Here is a 17,930-nt window from a genome sequence, read left to right as displayed (position 1 = left end):
GCCCAAAACAAGCGATTAGTACGTTTGTGGGTCTCTAATTAAACCCGCATGGTAAGGTTAATTTTGTATGAATAGGATTTTTTTAATATACCAATAAACTTTGGCTTAAAACTCTATAAAATCATTCCACTTAATACATAAATAATAAATGATAAAAAAATTTTTTTTAGTAAAAGCATATGTTTTTCCGCTAAAATAAATAAATATTTTTGTTTGTTTCTTTATTTATTTAAAAAATAAAATTTCAACGATTTTTTATATTTTTTTTAAAAATATATATTATATTCATATTGTAAAAGGTAAATAATTTTAAAAATATTTTTTTAACACAAAGAATTCGTTTTTGTAAAATATTTGTTCAGATGAGTTTTTCTTTAAAACAACACAAATAAGTTTTCACTTTAGAATTTGCCATCCTTCAATTTAATTTACCACAAATTTTAAATGAATATCAAAAAAACAACCTAAGTAAAAAGCTATCAGAATATTTAAATATTTGAGAGAAATAACAGAAGAAATGTGCCTCAGTGCAAATCTTTTTTAAATACCATAATAATTATGGTTTACATTGAACAAAATATTAATATAAAATAAGTATGAAATACATTTTATTTTATATACATATATTTTTTTCTGATTTTTCACTTTAGAGAAGGTCATCCTTCAATTTAATTTACCACAAATTTTAATTGAAATTTGTTTTTAAAAAAAGTTCTAACAACCTAAGTAAAATGCTATCAGAATATTTAAATATCTGAGAGGTAAAAATTATGTGAATAAGAGAAGAATTGTGCTTTAGGTCAAATCTTTTTTAAATACCATAATCTTATCTCATTTATGGTTTTCATTGAACAAAATATATTAATATAAAATTATGATTGCCTCGCCAAAGAATATTTAAAAAAATTAATTTGTAAGTTTTTAAAAACATTTTTAAACGAATTTTAAAAGAAGAGAGGATTAATTATATAATGAATCACTTAGGGCAAATCTTTTCTAAATGTCATCTTATCTTATCTTTATAATTTTCATTGAACAAAATATATTAATATAAAATAAGTATGATTGCCTCGCAAAAAGAATATTTAAAAATTAATTTGCAAGTTTTTATAAATATTGTTGGCTACCCCTTTGATTATAAATGTGTTGTTTTCGAGTCAGGACCGTCCCTATAGGCGCTTTCCCTAGGCAGCACAAAAATAGAGCGGGCAGAAGATTACATATATTATAGTGCGTGCCATCAACCAATCAGGAATTTAATAAGATTCGGAACAAACGCAATTTCATGATTATTCATAACCCATTTCTATTCCGGCATGCCCCCCCCCCGAAAAAAAATTCCAAAGAGTTCATCGTCTAAATTCCATTATAATCTTTTATTTAAGTTTGACTTTAGAAACATTAAAATATTAAAAAATAATCTCCCCTTTGCAATTTTTTTACTCCTCAATAACATTTTAGGCTGATTGGGAGATAAGTATGTGATGACCGAAAAATTCGGAAAAAAATTTTTAACCGGCCGTGGCGAACCTTTTGATTTGATAGGCTGGTCCTGACTTCTTGTTAAATTTTAACAAAGCGTGATGATCTCTGTTATATTTATTACCAATTGAACAAGAAATTGAATTTTTATTTGAAATTAAACTACATAGAATTAGAATTGAAATACTGTTTTTAAATTTTATCTGCTTTTATATGTATATAATATATCAAACTAAAATAACTATTCAAATTATAAAGCGTATGTACAATAAAAGATAAAACACAATTCAAATTTAATATTAAAATATAATGCAAAAAGAGTTTTTTCAAATTAAAACGTTAACTTAATTTTAATACTAATTTTAACATGAATTTAATTTATTTCATTATAACATCTTTTCTCTTAGAGAGAATCTTTTATGCTTAGAGAGAATATATGAATCTTTTATGAATCTGTATAGAGAGAATGGAATTAGAATTCATTAACCTATTTTGCATATGCCCATTAAGTCAGTAATGAATTGATTTCCGTTGATATCTTCTGTTTCCGCTATTTTCTTATTTTGTCCTTCAGATAATCAATAAACATTCATTTATAAATTATAAAGGAGATTTAGAACCTATTGGGCATATCTTTAAACGATTTTATAACATGAATCGATCACTTTATTCATTTTTCAGCTCTACGTTGCCATATCTGTTCATATGCCTCAAGCCGTTAAAGCATCCAGAATGAATAATTCAGATCAAGAATTCACAGCTTTTCAATCTGATAACATCCACGTTCAAATATTAAATCAAGGTTGATTATACTTTATGTTGAATCTCTGGGCCATGAGAATGCAGTAGTAAAGTGGCCTTATTATTACCAAATCTTGACCTTGCACAATACGAAGATCTGGCTAGATACCCATCATACATCATGCTGTTTCAATTTTCAAAAGCAATCGAATTTTATCGTTCTGACGCAGTATTTGTATTCAAAGCCTGTTTGATTTTTATTAGATTTGCTATGATATAAACTATGATCAACATGTTAGAGGTCTTAAGTGATAAGATGCACCGGATCTAACGATATTTCTATAACATAGCGTAACCGATAAGTTCTAAACGTGCAATTAAACAATTCTTTAGATACAATCATTTGGCATGTAATGTTCAACCCCTACTCTTTTCGTTGATTTTGATTTGTTTATTTGTAAGTTATTCTTTCATCTTTCATTATAAGGCATGTGCTAATCATTTATATAACATTAAATCTTGTTCTAATCACCATTATTAGAAACTAGGGAAGGGTTATTTTTTGTACAATTACTTGTTTATAAATATCACTTTTATAATATTCATCTTGACAAAAAAATATTAATTATATGCAAAAATACGATTATAAAAAAATATATTTCAAATTGCCTATCAACAAACCCTAAATACTTGTAATTAATATTTACAAGAGTGTATGTAGAAAAAAAAGGCATAAGTCATTTATAATGTTTTTATTTGTAATGCACGAAAACTCTTATTGTATTAAATTAATGTGAAAGTATCTATTAAAAAATTATGACAGAATGTTGTAGACAAATTATATTTAAAAAAATCAAGTAAAGTTTGATCGGTTCAAATTTTATTATGTAACACATTTTCTATGCAAAAAAAAACTTTGAATATGAAATTTCTAGTTCGATGCATACTGTTCCTTATAAGGAAAGCATACATAGAACTAGAAATGAATATCATAGGAAAAGAAAATATGTGAAACAAAACAAAAGTTATAGATCAAAAGTTGATCAAATAAAACTATAATACTTCAAACCTTCTGATACATAATTTATCAAAAAAAAAATAACAAATAATATTTTCGTTATAACCTTGAAATCATTATAACAACCTATATTTTTTTATACATAAACCTTATAAATATTAATTACAATGTCAATTTTTGGTAAGAAAGTTACAAAAGATCAAAAACGGAAGATTTTTATGTTAGTGTTAATGATTAACATATAAAAGGAAATTTATTAATAGATGAAGGTCAGTCCCCTTTAGTTTCTAATAATCAATAATTTAACGAAATAGAATTAATTATGTAAAGCTATCACATCCAACGATTGCCTTATAATGAAAGTGGAAAATAACTGTTAATGAATTATCGTGTTATTTTATTTTGCCAGGTCAACTTGTTGCAATAATATTTATTATTTAAAGGCCGGTGCTAATTTCACAATATAGAGCTTAGAGGTAGGCGAAAACAAATATCGCAGATCCGGGCATCTTGTTCAATAGATATTTTATGGCGTCGATCAAGGCTGGGCCATGCCGATCTCTAAGTTGAAAAGCATTCTTTCCTTACATTTTCTGGTCTGAACAATAACAATTGGACTGTTTTTGATAATTTTTACAGCCGGCCATCTGCCGTTTTTCTGGCCGGATTTTTATTTTTCTATTTCAAGAGTTAAACTAAAGTCTATTTTACTCTGGTTCTCATAGCCCAGCATGCAGATTCAAAATAAAGTACAATCAACCCTGAATTCTTATCTCTATAAGGACATTTCAGTCTTGAGAAAATTGAAAATTTTGCGCTAAAGGGGCTGGATGATGTAACGGCTCATGTATATCTCCAGCCCAAATGTTTTTTTTGACATATCCCAGAGAATTCAGAATAAATTACAATCAAATCTGATTTTATCGCTAGAGAAACATTTCAGTTTTATGCTTAAAAAAAATTAAAATAGATTTCGCCCGTAACTTATTGAAAATTGTTGCAACTTGTTTGTATCAAGTTAAGATCCGCAGTACTATATTATTATATTAATATTTATAATTTTAAAAAAAACAGTTGATAAAAATTTGGTTTTAAAAAATAATAATGATTCAATGACCCCCTCCCCTCAATTCTTTTTTAATTGATAATATTTTTAAAAAATTTGACATTTCTTATCTTCTCAAGAAAAAAATTTGATGGCGGGCCTAGAGACTTCTGATGAAAATTATATGAGACGGAAGCCATCCAGAAGCTTCCGCCTTAAATCCTGGATGCGCCTATTAAAGATAGAGTTCTAACAATTTGCTTTAACTGTTTATTTAAATCTCTAACCAATTTAAAAACACAATAATTTTATTGACTTAAAATTCATATCGGGTTCACATTAGAGCTGTTAGTACCAAAGTTTTTTTTTATCTCTCTATATAAGAAACCTCAATGTGATGTTTCTCTACAACCTGTGCTTATTTTCAATTATTGCCATTGTCTCGAAAGCCTCACCCCCTGGACTCTCACCTGTTTGTCAGAAAAAAGGGTATTATTACACTATACATATGGATATAATATTATTTGTAATTAATCGAACTTATTTTTAAATTAAGTTTTACGAAAGCGCCTTTGATCTTAATAAATTTGGATGGATTTCATCCCATTTACCTCAAAAAGGCTGCTGCCAAAGATTTAGCCTATATAGGTTCCAAGGGAGTCATGAGTGAATATATGAGACCAGTCTATCCAACCAAGACCTTTCCAAATCTTTATACGATAGTAACGGTAAGTATAATACATGTTTTGTTTTGTCTCTTAGTAATTTGCTTAATCAAACAATTATTGTATTAATGAAAAATCACTCGAAATTTTATGATTAAATTGTCGATATTTTTTAGATAGGTATTTATACACCGGTAATGGAACAAAAATATATTTTAGGCAAAATTAGATTTTTTTTAAAATTTGAAAGAAAAAAAAACGCCCTTATATAATGATAGTGCTATTTTTCGCGCGTTTTTTAAAATAAGATTTGAATAATCTTTCGCCGGAAATATATTCCATCTTGCGTATTTTACCACTTTCATAAATTTCTACCTAAGACATACTTTGCCGTTAACATAGTATAATAACAAAGTTAATTAATTAGATACTAATTTCATCTACATAAAAATTAACATAAAATGAAAGGGATTATACCCGGAAAGCCATGGAATTGTCGAAAATCATTTTAAAGATCCATCGTCGGGCACCGAGTTTTATCACAGTAAGAACGAAACGCATAATCGAATTAAATGGGGTGGAGAACCAGTGAGTTTTTTTTTGATCATATAATTATTCGGATGACGATCATTTGAATTTTAATTAAACTTAATTATTCATATAAAATTGATAGCATGTATAATGATAATAATAATATTAATAAACATTTTTTTATTAAGATATGGATAACCGCCAAAAAGAATGGCATCGATTTTGCTGTTAAACACTGGCCTGGATCGCAAATAAATTTTGATGGTTTATAAATATATATATATATTATTTTTTTTGTAATTACATACCATTTTTAAAATATCTTGGCCGAATTCGGTTGGTTAAACGAAAACTAGTCTGATGCCGTGCTGTACATATATTTTACATACATCAAATTCCTACCGGGCCGGCCCATGACCTGGGCATGCGTTAAAATTATCATCAATAAAATAATATAAGCCTCGCCATTTAACCCGGAAAATATTTATGTTATATTTCCTATCATTTTTGCCTAATTAAATCCAATTACATGACTTGACTGACAATGTATTCCTTTAATAAATTTAAATTTAAAATGCATAAAAAAGTGTAACATATATCCGCCATTGAATTTAGACGAAATTTAAAAGGCATAGAACAAAATGCCTTTCAATGAAGTCTATTGCCGCCAATGAAATTGACTGCAACTTTCAATGTATATACACTTTAATAAATGAATGGTCATTCTAGGTAAGTAGTTAATGTCTTTGGATTGAATATTACAATTTGCTGACTATTTAAATTTGATGCATAACATTAAAATAGAGAATAAAATTAATAATTTAAAATATATTTCTTAATATGATTTATATTAGTAGGGCAATGAACGACTCCCCTAGACCTAGAAAATATAAACGCCGGACTTCGGACCCACTCTGGCCGAAATAAATTAATTTTACTACATCTTAGGTCTCTATTACACCAAAACGCTAAATTTGTTCTTAGTATCATTATTTTTTTTAAAAAATAAATTTCACGATAAACGGAAAGTTTGTGAGAAATGATTACCATTTTCATCCTCTCTAAAAAATTTCATAATTATTTCTTAACCAATATATTTTTCCCCAGATAAATTTCTATTTCTCCTAAATGACATTTATTTTATTTTTCGTTTTTTAGGTATTGGGCCTAGTGAGTTTTCCAGACCTGGAAGGTTATTTATCGCTTTTCTATCTTATATCATTATTCGATTTAATCCATTTTATTTATTTATTTTTAAATTGAAAAATAGGACAAATTATAAAAATAACATCGAGCAAATATTTAAATGGTTAAAACTCCCAGAGGGTAAAAGACCCGGATTTATGAGTCTCTATTTTAACGAGCCCGATCATTCTATTCACAAATTCGGACCGAATTCAAACGAAGTTAATCATGATATTATTCGTCAGCTGAATATTATATCCACTTTTATTGCAAAGCTGCGTTTATTTTGATAAATTAATCCTTCGACACATTATATTATTCACGATAAAAGTTTTAAAATATAATTTAGAATCATCCTTTTTCTGTTAAGTATAGAACTAGTGTTATTAAAAGGCCAGATTAAGATTATAACCAAGATAACATTTTGTAAACCTAAGAATTTTGTTCATAGTTGGAGAAATGCTTGGACATCTATTCACCAAATCTCTATGCTTACATAATATTATTTTAGCTAAAATCTTAATCGGACCATTTTGAAAAAAAACGACCCTTAACAACTATATAGAACACTATGATACTCAGCCGACAAATTATGAAACTTTATTCTCCTTAATTATTGTTTTAATGGGGGGCAAAAAAAATTTTTAGGTTGATACGGCTATAAGCAAAGTTGGAACTAGTATACGTTATTTGTTCAATACCTTAAGCAAAGCTAACCTGATTGAATGCGTTAATATTATTATAGTGTCAGATCATGGTAAACTATTTTATATAGTGTATTGCATTCAGAGTTTGAAATGCTCTAAAATTTAATGATTTTTGATTTCTGAAGATTGTTTTTAGATTTTATTTTTGAGTATACTCAAACGCAAACTATTTTTTTTTTAAATTTTAAATCTTTTTTGTGATTTAGCGTAATTACGAATTTTTTAAGAAAAATATTTTGATCTTTCGAAGATTTTTTGCTTATGCAATTAAAGATTTCTGATTATATCATTTTCGTTTTATACACTTTTAAAAGAAATTATGCATTATATTGTTAAACTGCTCGATTGGAGCCAATCTTTTAAAAACGGGTAATTCAATACTCTCAGAATAATATTACGTAAGCCTAGAGATTTTACTCATAGATAATGCAAAGGTTTGGACTTCTATTAGGAAAATCTCGAGGCAATATTTTATTAATTAATAAAATATTGAGTTAGCCGTTTTTAAAAATCGGTTCGTTTAACAACATTTTATTCATTTACTTATCTTAATGATATCTTATTTCTTTCTTTTTTTTTGCATTACAAGGTGGAACTTCAAGTCCTTGCAGTGGATTGGTGTATCTTGATAAAATTGCCGATCTTGGGCACGTGTCATTTTTGGCCGGGCCCAGTGTGATGATCGAAAAATTCAAATCAAAATGTATATTTATTAATATTTTATAAGTATAATTTTAAAAAATTTAAACGATTGCAAGAAGTCAATTCAATGATTTAAAAGAGATTTTTTTTTTATGGAATTGTAAAAAAAATATTTATAAACTTTAAAATTTTCTCGACAATTTATATAAAAACAACTTTTCTTTGGAATGGAAAACGCTGTAAATCAGAATTTCGGGCTAAGGTTCTAACAAGAACTAAACAGAAACTCGATTTCGTTCTGGTTATCTAATTTTATATTAGTATTATACTAAAACGTGGTTTTAAAAACTTTCCAGCTTCACGGAATATTTCGAATATTAAAATCGGAAAGTACCGGAAATTCACATTTTTAAATCTCGAATGAATTAAAACATTACGGGTAAATCAATAGTAAAACACAAAAGTAATTTATCATCTCCAAAAAAAATAAATAGATACGCCGGAACAATTGTTCGAAAAGGTAAGATGCCCTAAATCTCAAGCAAAATCTTACGATGTTTTTAAAAAAAAAGATTTTCCAAGACGCCATCATTACAGTAATAATGATCGGATCGGTGATTTAGTCATCAAAATGAAGGAAGGGCGTAATATGTTTAGGTAATATATTTTGTAGGAATGAATTGTAAAATATTTCCGAATATTAATAATATATAGACCTACATTTTAAGATAACTTGAAACTTTCAATAAAAACTATCTCCTCTCCGATCTACTTATTTAAAGTGAATATGAGCCGATTCCCAGCCATTCAATCTCTCTGGAAAAAAATTCATTCTCCTTATCAATTGGCACTTTTACGCAAATTTTATTTTAAAAATGAAATGGATTTTCATTATTTAAATTAAATAACTAAAAGATAAAATATGGAGGCCGTTTTAGTTAATTTTTCCACGTCTGGACATAAGAATTTAGACATTTTGATTTTAGAGTTGTTTATTTTTGTTTGTTTTCAAAATCACTGAAGAAATTCATCACTTACAGGTCTTTTCAAATTGCTACAAGTTTAGGGTAATTGAGAATTTAGATAAGGTGGATTTTAGCCAATATTTATTGCTTTTTACTAGCGCTCTCTATCTGACCTTCTATGGAAAAATTTAAAAATTTTTAGTCTGACTGATCCAAATTAAAGTATTTTTTTATTTTATTTTTTTGATCCGACATTTTTTTTTATTGGTCTGTTGAAAAAGAAACGAAAGCGGAAAAAAAAAATTTAAACAACGAAGGAAAATTTTAAAAAAATATATAATTTGTATTTATTCTTGAAATAATATTTATATAAAAACATCAAGTAAAACAAAATAATTTAAAATATTGATATGGGGTCCGATATAAAATTTAAATTTCAGGCCCGATCCGCCCAAGTCTGAGAGAATGTCCAGCCGACCCGAATTCTATGGGCTAAGATTGTATTCAGACTCATCACTGATTTGGAATCAGGTGTGTCCGTGCTGGTATCTTTTTCTCCTATAAAACTCTCTCCCTTAACATGCCCAAAAAGAGTGACCTTCAATCATGATTTTATTAAGGTTTCAATATTATATTATACCATTTTTTTTAAACTATCACAAAATAGATACAGCAATAGGCCACCTCCATGCGAAGAATTTAAAGGTAGCCACGGATACGATGATGGTTTAAAAACCATGCAAGTTTAGTTATATATATATATGACTTTTTTTATAATTATTATTTTTCCTCCTGAATAAATTTTAATAATAATTTTTTTTTGGATTTATTGATTTGTAAGTTAGGATTCAGAGCTAAGCTTGAACATTAATCTCATCATGATTTATTTGAAAGGTTAGATTTTAAAATTGATTTTTTTATTATTACTATTTAATATTTATATACTTGTTATAATAATTCCATATCTATTATTTCAGATATTCCAAGTTATAAATGATTAAGTAAGCGTCAACTTATTAATAACGAAATATTAGTAAATTTAATAAGACAAAAATGTAATCATCTGCAGAGATTGGGGTTGATGAGGCACGCATGATTAACCTTTAGGATAACTATTGATATCCTTTATCTCAAATAGATGCCTTACGCGTCCTCCATTTTTTCCCTAATTTATTATATCTAATTGTAAAATATATTTACTACACCTAATTGTAAAATATGTTTATACATAATAATGTATAATTTAAAACTTAAAAGTCATAAATATGGTTTTTATTTAAGTTGAAAAATTATACAGTGTGTGATGCAAGCGCGTAGCCAGCGGGTCACCGGAGCCAAAAAATGCAGATAATTAAAATATTTATTTTAAAGTTTTCGTTATCAACCTGATTTTTTGAGGTTAGAGAAACATTTATAAGTGCTCTTAATGAATTGTCAGATGGACCTGAAAAAGACTTATTTTCAGAAGAAGACGTCTTAATGGAATCGATAGTTGAGATATTTTCTTTGCATTAGTATCAGTAAATTATTTAATTATACTAGTGTTTTATGCAATCTCTTTCAAAAAATATATTGATTTGGTTGAAATCATATAAATCTTATTGATTCATCAAACAGTCCAATTATCTAAGAATATTTTCCTAATAAATATATTATAATTATTATATATTTTGACCATTATATTCCTTATCACTTGTACAAAAGAAAGAAATTTTATTCTTTAAGAATGAAAACTTACATAGGTAACGATATCTCCGAAAATAGATTGACACCCAAATATTGATAAAATTATCAAAAAAAATTAGCTCAGTCACGAAGAATATTTCACATATTTTTTTTGTTAATATGTTGTCGGTTTATGTGCAATATTTGTTAAAAATATTTTAGCGTAATTAATCTATATATAATATTATCGAAAATTGATTGACACAACAAATTAACACTTATTGCCACTATTTCTCAATAATGCAAATCTCTGTGCATTCTTTAACCCACCTTCAGTAGAGATAAAAAATGTTCTGACGGCAAAACTATATTCCCCGTATCTGGCTGGCAAACTCTTGGTCTGTAATTTTACTTGCATAGACCACCTTGGACCTTCTATTAATATACAATAATGACCCTTTTCTCCAGGCTGAGTCATTAAAATATCAAAAATATTCTTACCTGATGGGTGATAACCACTTTGTCCCCATCATAGCTACATCATCCTGCTCATTTGGGCAAGCCGCCTTGAGTTTCCAATATTTGTTCTTTTTTTTAAATATTTTTCAAGTTCTTTTTTGATATTGATTTATATGTAAATTTTTAATATATATATATATATTAATTTTTAAATAAAGTTCTAAGTGATTCTTATAATTTAATGATTGATATTTTTGTACAAATTTTTTAGCAAGCATTTATTTTATAAGTGATTAGTGGTTTGGGTAAGGACTCCATTTTTAGCCCTAAAAATGGCTAAGCTGGGTTTTAGCCGAAACTACATATTCGAAGTTATATGCCGGTTGTACACCTTTAATATTTTATAATAGTATTTTTGTACATATATTTAGAATCTATTGTTTAGATATTAGCAATTTGTCAATATTTTATAGTCACAAATTTACGAAATTTTAGATGTTCAATAATTAAAAACAAATTTTAGAATTTTTTTAATAAAAATTATTCCCCCCCCTCTCTCTTCTCCATGATTTATGGCTATACGTCTGGTAAAATAGACGAAAAAAATGATTAAATGGGCAATTTTTTTAATAAAAATTATTCCCCCCCCCCTCTTTCTTCTCCATGATTTATGGCTATACGTCTGGTAAAATAGACGAAAAAAATGATTAAATGGGCAATGGGCCAGAAAAATCAATATCATTTTAAAGTTTTGGGCCTAACTTAACTGGTAAAATCCTTTTGCCGACCTATAAGATAGATTGAATTGAGTAAATCTATTATATAAAGGTTTAAGTTTTTACGTGACATTTTAATTAATTTATAAATTTTTTTGACTTTTTACAAGGTCTTTATTGGAAATAATATTTTTTTAGTTATACATTATGTATTCGTGATATTATGTTAATAATTTAAATCTATTTATTTGTTAAATCACTGATATTTATAGGGCTTATTTATGGCTTATGGAGCACACTTTAAAAAGAAATCCAAAATATTGCCGTTTCAAAGCATCGAGCTATATAATTTGATGACAGGTATATTTTTTCGAAATGTAATGACTCTAATTTTAAAAGAAATTTTTTTTAAAAAAAAACATATTAGCTAAATAATATAAAATTAATGTGAATTTTTAAAAATATGCTTAGATTTTCAATATATACTTCTTTTTTCTTTTTTTCTAGCCTTACTTGGTATCACTCCAGCCCCCAATAACGGAACTTATGGATTATTAGCAGACGCCTTAACCATTCCTCACAATCCTATACCGCCCAATTTGCAGCCCGTTAAATACTACGGATTACGATCTGGCGTGAAGGAGGGCGATGGAGAAAACAATTACAAGGACGAGGGTTATGAAACGGATTCCGATGATTACAGTAAAAAGATTAAAAGATCTATTTATTATAAGAAGAGGGCCACTGAAGATGATGATGTTGGTAGCAAATACCCAGCGGAGGATGATTATTACGGAACCGCCGACACGAAATTGATCGACGTGGAAGCCGATAAAAAGGCTGAAAAAGAACGGGAAAAGGTTTTTTTTTTAAATAAAATAAATTGTGATATACTATCCCTTATCCCTGATATAATATATATCAGGAGACCTGTGTAGAAATACCATTTGCACCGCCAGGCTCGGGTATTATTTTTTAAAAAAAATTTTAGTACCGGCACAGCCCTTGTATATTTAAAAACAGCCAATAAAATATTGAATAAGAAATATTTCACACTCAAATTTAAACTTATCACAAGGTATACAATTTAATGATAATTTGTTCATAATAATGTCGCCTTTATTCAAATCCAAAGTTATTGCAAGTATAATATAGGCATAGAGTGCGTAATAATACAAAAACGTATTCAATTCTAATTTTAACAGAAAAAACCAACTGAAGGCTTGAAAGATGCGCTTGGATCCGAAGACGATGACAGTTTGTCTGGCGTTGCCGGAACTATGGCTCCCAGTGGATTTAAAACAGCTTTCAAAGGGGACAGTAAATGTTGTCAGGTTTAAATATAAATTATGACATCGGGATTTCAAGGAACTTTATTAGAATATTTTCTGTTTGTTTTTTAAACTCTCTTATTGTTAGCTCGATTATTTATGTTTACAAGGTTTTCTCACCTTATTTTTAAAAGAAATAATTTTATTGATTTATTATTTTCTAGGGAGTCAAACAAATCTCATACCAACCAATGCATTATATCATTTTATATTATAGCAAAAAAATTTTAAGATCGATATAAACAATTTAAAAGAAATTTCTTGTAGTATACTCGAGACTCGAACTCCACTATACAATTTAAATCCTATAAATGAAAGTTTATATTTATCGTTCACGCATAAAATTATAAAGGCATCGTACGGAGGCAATACGAGGGCAGATTCTTCCCCTCCCAGTAATATACAATCGCTCAAGACCAATGCCGCTTTTGAAATTCCGAAATCAAATTTAGCCACGGTGTCCATTTTACCCGAAAATGATTACATCATAGGGTACGATCAAGATAATAACTACCCCTTATTCGCCTCTTATTTGCCCAAACAAAAATACAATAAACAGGTTTTGATATTTTTTTTCTCAAAGTATATTAAAGATTGTTATATCATATTTTGTATATTATGCCGCGAATACGCGCTAACAGTTAATGCAGGGTTATACTTCCTTTTTATTTCTCTATATTTTTGAAAAAGTTTGTCATAAAATAAAATGATTGACAAAAGAAAAAAGAAAAATTGAAGTTATCGAAATATATCCAATTACATATTATATCATCTAGACTGACGATGCATTCACAATAATACATTTGAAAGCGTCATTGAATGCAAATCAGCTGGACACGCCATTTTGGTAACCCATATAGTAATTATTCTCATGTTAAAAACTACTATTAAATTGATGCTTCCTTATTATCTCGATGATCAGTCAGTTCTCTAATAAAGTTTGCGTCAGACAAATTTTTAATAATGTTATGGGTAATCAAAATGGCATCCCCAGCCGTTTACATTGATGTAAACTTTTATAATGAATGCATCATCAGTCTAGCTCTAGGTATTATTACATGTCATTGAATGTATCTCAAAAATAAAAAATATATCTCAAAAATAAAAAATATATCAATTTATGTATCTCCATATCATTTATATAGATGGAAATAAACAGGTTTTAATATTATTTTTTCAATAATCATTATTAACCGTTTTTCTCGGGGTGGGGGGGGGGGGGGAGGTTTGGCGTAAAGTCGTCGTGAAAATTTGAGGGGTGGTGTGGTAGTTGTGACCACTTTGTTGTCTTGAATAAAATGGGGGAAGGGGATGTTTTAATTTTGATTTGTTAGGAGGATGATAAATGGGGGAAAGGGGGTAAAATATAAAAGGTGTAAAGAGTAAAAATTTTGAAGGGGAGGAGGGAGGTTTATTGGTTTAGTATGTGTGATGTCTTATAGAATTGTATGATTTTAGAGAATCAAAATTATATTTTTGTTAAAATTTACAAAACACGCTAAATTTACGCGATAAAGTGGATAAATTTTTGCCATATTTTTCATTACTTTACATTAAGCCTATTCAAAAACGAATCAAATATTCTATTCATTTCGAATAAAACAAATAATTCGAATTTGTCTATTCGACGAATTATTCGAATTATTCATTTATTCGACTAATTAGTTGTATTCGAATTCTAATTTTCAAATAATTTTATTAAATATTTGAATAATTTGATCGAATATTTGAATTATTCGATCGAATTTTTGAATTATTGGGATCATTTTTTGAATAAAATTTAATCATTTGTCATTCAGGCGCATAACCAGAGAAGGGGGTACTCTCTCCATCGTAAATTTCCTGTTCTCATAAATATCGTCTTAAGCTAATAAAAACCCCCCCCCCACATACCCCTACTCCCTTCTCTTTTCTTAAAATGTATACAATATATCACTATAGGGAAGAATTTGAAGGAAAAATTAATAAGTTAATAATTTTTTAAAATAGCAACTATAATTCATAATTTTTTAACCACGAAATCGGAACGAACCGTTATGATTTACATCCCTAAGAATATTTATCTTATACATTTCGATACAATTTGATAATGAATTTTTGAGTCCTTTTTATAAAATACGCGAATTGACTATAACATATAATTATATTATATATCTAATTTACTTAGACATCTGGAAAATGCATCAGCATGGATAATAGATTATCTTCTGATCTTCAGTCTTCGTCGTGCAGTCTTCAATCAAACTTAAAGGATAGATCAAATTCAAATTTGATTCCTCTGAAGCTTTATAATGGTATTGATAATGCAAATTTAATTACCAAATTAAGTCATTTTATTATTCTTTCCTTATGCTGTGTGTGTCCTAAATAAAAAATATAAATAAATAAATTTATATAACATAAGCTATTATTTATGTAAAAATAAATTCGTCATTTACAAAAATTTATTTTTCTTAACAAAAACAATAGAAATTAAATAAATTCAAATAAAAAATTTCAATAATTTATTTATTTTGAGTAATTTTTATGAAAAAACTAGCAAGTAATATTAAAGTTTGTTATTTTTCTTATTTTATTCTCGTTTTTTTTTGTGTTTTTTGTGAAAAAAATAATTGAAGATTTCGGGCATGTTTCATAATTTTATGAATTTGCGAAAATTTATAAATTTTGGGGTTTTTTTCAAAATATTTAGGACAAAGCTTTAATACATTTTTTGATCACGAATCGAAACTCGAGAAACTTCAATTTATATACATATTTAAATTAAATGAACAATTTTTATATTGTAGAATAATTATTTGATTCATATATAGTATATTTAGAGGTTGGCCTCATCCGACTTTTTTAAAAAACTTAAAATTATACAAATTTATATCGTTTTTCCTTCATGAAAAACATTTCAGGACATGGCAACTTCTTCTTGGCCTTTTCAAGAATTTCCATTTTTCGGACCGCGCCCACCCCTAATATTTCCCATCCATATAACCTCATTTTCGAAAAATATGACAATATTAAGGTGGCGACTCATCGAATATCATGAGTAATGTAGTATACGTGTATGAAGATTTTTACAACAATATTTGGAGTGGCGTTATGAGCGCGATGACCGATGTTGCCATCAAAAGAAACGCTATCGTTATAGTCGGGCCCATTTTTGATCACAACGGTGATAGTTTGAGAGATAATATAGCTAGCGTACCTAGGTAAAAACGATAATATACATCATATAATATATCTTTATATGGGTTTTCTGGAAATCTTTTGAATTTCGTATTTTATATGATAATTAATTGAGAATTGATTATATAAGAAAAAGGGGGGGGGGAATAGAAGCCATATCGCTTTAAATGAATATAACATAACCAAATATAATAGTTATGTCGATGGAAAACGCATATTGATCCCATCACACTTTTTCGTCATGACTCTATATTGTAAAGATGGGTCAGTTGGTCAATGCCAAGCCAGAAACGTAGTAATTAATAGCTTCGTAATACCACATACCAAAGAAACAGAAAATTGTGAGGTATAAATGGCATAAAAATTATAGATAATGCTTTACACCATCATAATTGTTTTTTTATTATTTAAATAAAAAAATTTATTTAGACCGTTGAATTGTATATAAAGAAAAACTACGCCAAAATCAAAGACATCGAGCTTTTGACCGGGCTTAACTTTTTCCTCAAATACCCAGAAACTGATCGAATCAAATTAATAAATCATTTCTATCTCAATCTCGAAAAATAATTAGGAGAAAATTTAAACTTAGATTTTTAGATTTCCCCAAATTTCACAAATTGTAATAATCGAACTATAATTCATCATAAAAAAAATTATTATGTAATATCCATAAATATTGGTTGAAATATTAGCAAATAAATTTATTGTTATGACTTATATTAATGAGTAATAAAAATGATATCCGTACACTATATTTTTAACTATTTGTAAAATAAAATTTATATAAAAACAATATTAAATAAAATAGTAATTAAACATTTAATTACATATGATCGACGGGGCTTAATGAGCCATGTATGGATATGCAGTTAGAACGACAGATTTCAGTTGATATTCTCTGTCGAAGGTAGAAGCCTTCTTTTGGATTACCTGTGATTAAACGTAACCTTAATTTTTTTAACGAATAATGAATTTCGATAAATCAATAAAAAAAAATTAATTTATATGGTTACGTCCATAACATATAATAGCTACCATTCTCAACCCATCTTTCAATCGGGAATAAGATAGAATTTTCACCCTACAGCGTATCCTGGCCAATGATATATAATAATACCTAGATTGACGATGCATTCATAATAATGCATTTGAAAGTGTCGGTAAATGCAAGTCAGCTGGACCCTCCATTTTGGTAACCCATATAGTAATTATTTTCATGCTAAAAACGACTATTAAATTCATAACTTTATTATCTCGCTGGATGAATCGAGGTAATTCCTCTCGTTTAAAATTTTTAATAATAATATGGGCAACCAAAATGGCCTCCCCAGCTGTTTTTATTGATGTACACTTTAATGAATGCATAGTCAGTCTAGGTATTATTATTAATTGATCCCTGCCTAAGAATATTTTTTTTAAATTAGATTGTGATCGTGCTTTAATTTCTCTTTAAGCTTAAATCATTTTAAAAATTTGAGCTCGGAGAATGAAATGATGATTTAAAATAGAATAAAGCAATTTAAGAATTTTTATTTTATTTTATACAATTTTCTATTTTTCAATTAAAAACTTCGGGTCGGGGAGTAGTGTTGTTA

General features: G+C 27.8%; 1 protein-coding gene across 1 annotated transcript; it reads left to right on the top strand.

Moving 5' to 3' along the window:
* The first annotated feature begins 207 nt into the window (after positions 1-207).
* Positions 208-17,052, top strand: LOC135930460 (venom phosphodiesterase-like). Its single transcript, XM_065467257.1, has 19 exons — positions 208-299; positions 4,671-4,775; positions 4,843-5,014; positions 5,420-5,539; positions 5,671-5,746; positions 6,641-6,674; positions 6,753-6,888; positions 7,316-7,424; positions 7,964-8,077; positions 8,511-8,673; positions 9,649-9,724; positions 12,094-12,181; positions 12,329-12,681; positions 13,027-13,155; positions 13,505-13,711; positions 15,320-15,446; positions 16,169-16,355; positions 16,528-16,678; positions 16,762-17,052. Exons 2-19 carry the CDS (start codon positions 4,684-4,686, stop codon positions 16,900-16,902), a joined length of 2,475 nt encoding a protein of 824 aa, XP_065323329.1. The 5' UTR covers positions 208-299; positions 4,671-4,683; the 3' UTR covers positions 16,903-17,052.
* Positions 17,053-17,930: the final 878 nt, after the last annotated feature.

Source organism: Gordionus sp. m RMFG-2023, chromosome 5 (assembly GCF_954871325.1).
Source record: "Gordionus sp. m RMFG-2023 chromosome 5, tfGorSpeb1-WG-v2, whole genome shotgun sequence".
Lineage (NCBI taxonomy): Eukaryota > Metazoa > Nematomorpha > Gordioida > Chordodea > Parachordodidae > Gordionus > Gordionus sp. m RMFG-2023.
The sequence above is the reverse complement of the archived record's forward strand: the minus strand, read 5'-3'. Positions and strand labels throughout refer to the sequence as shown.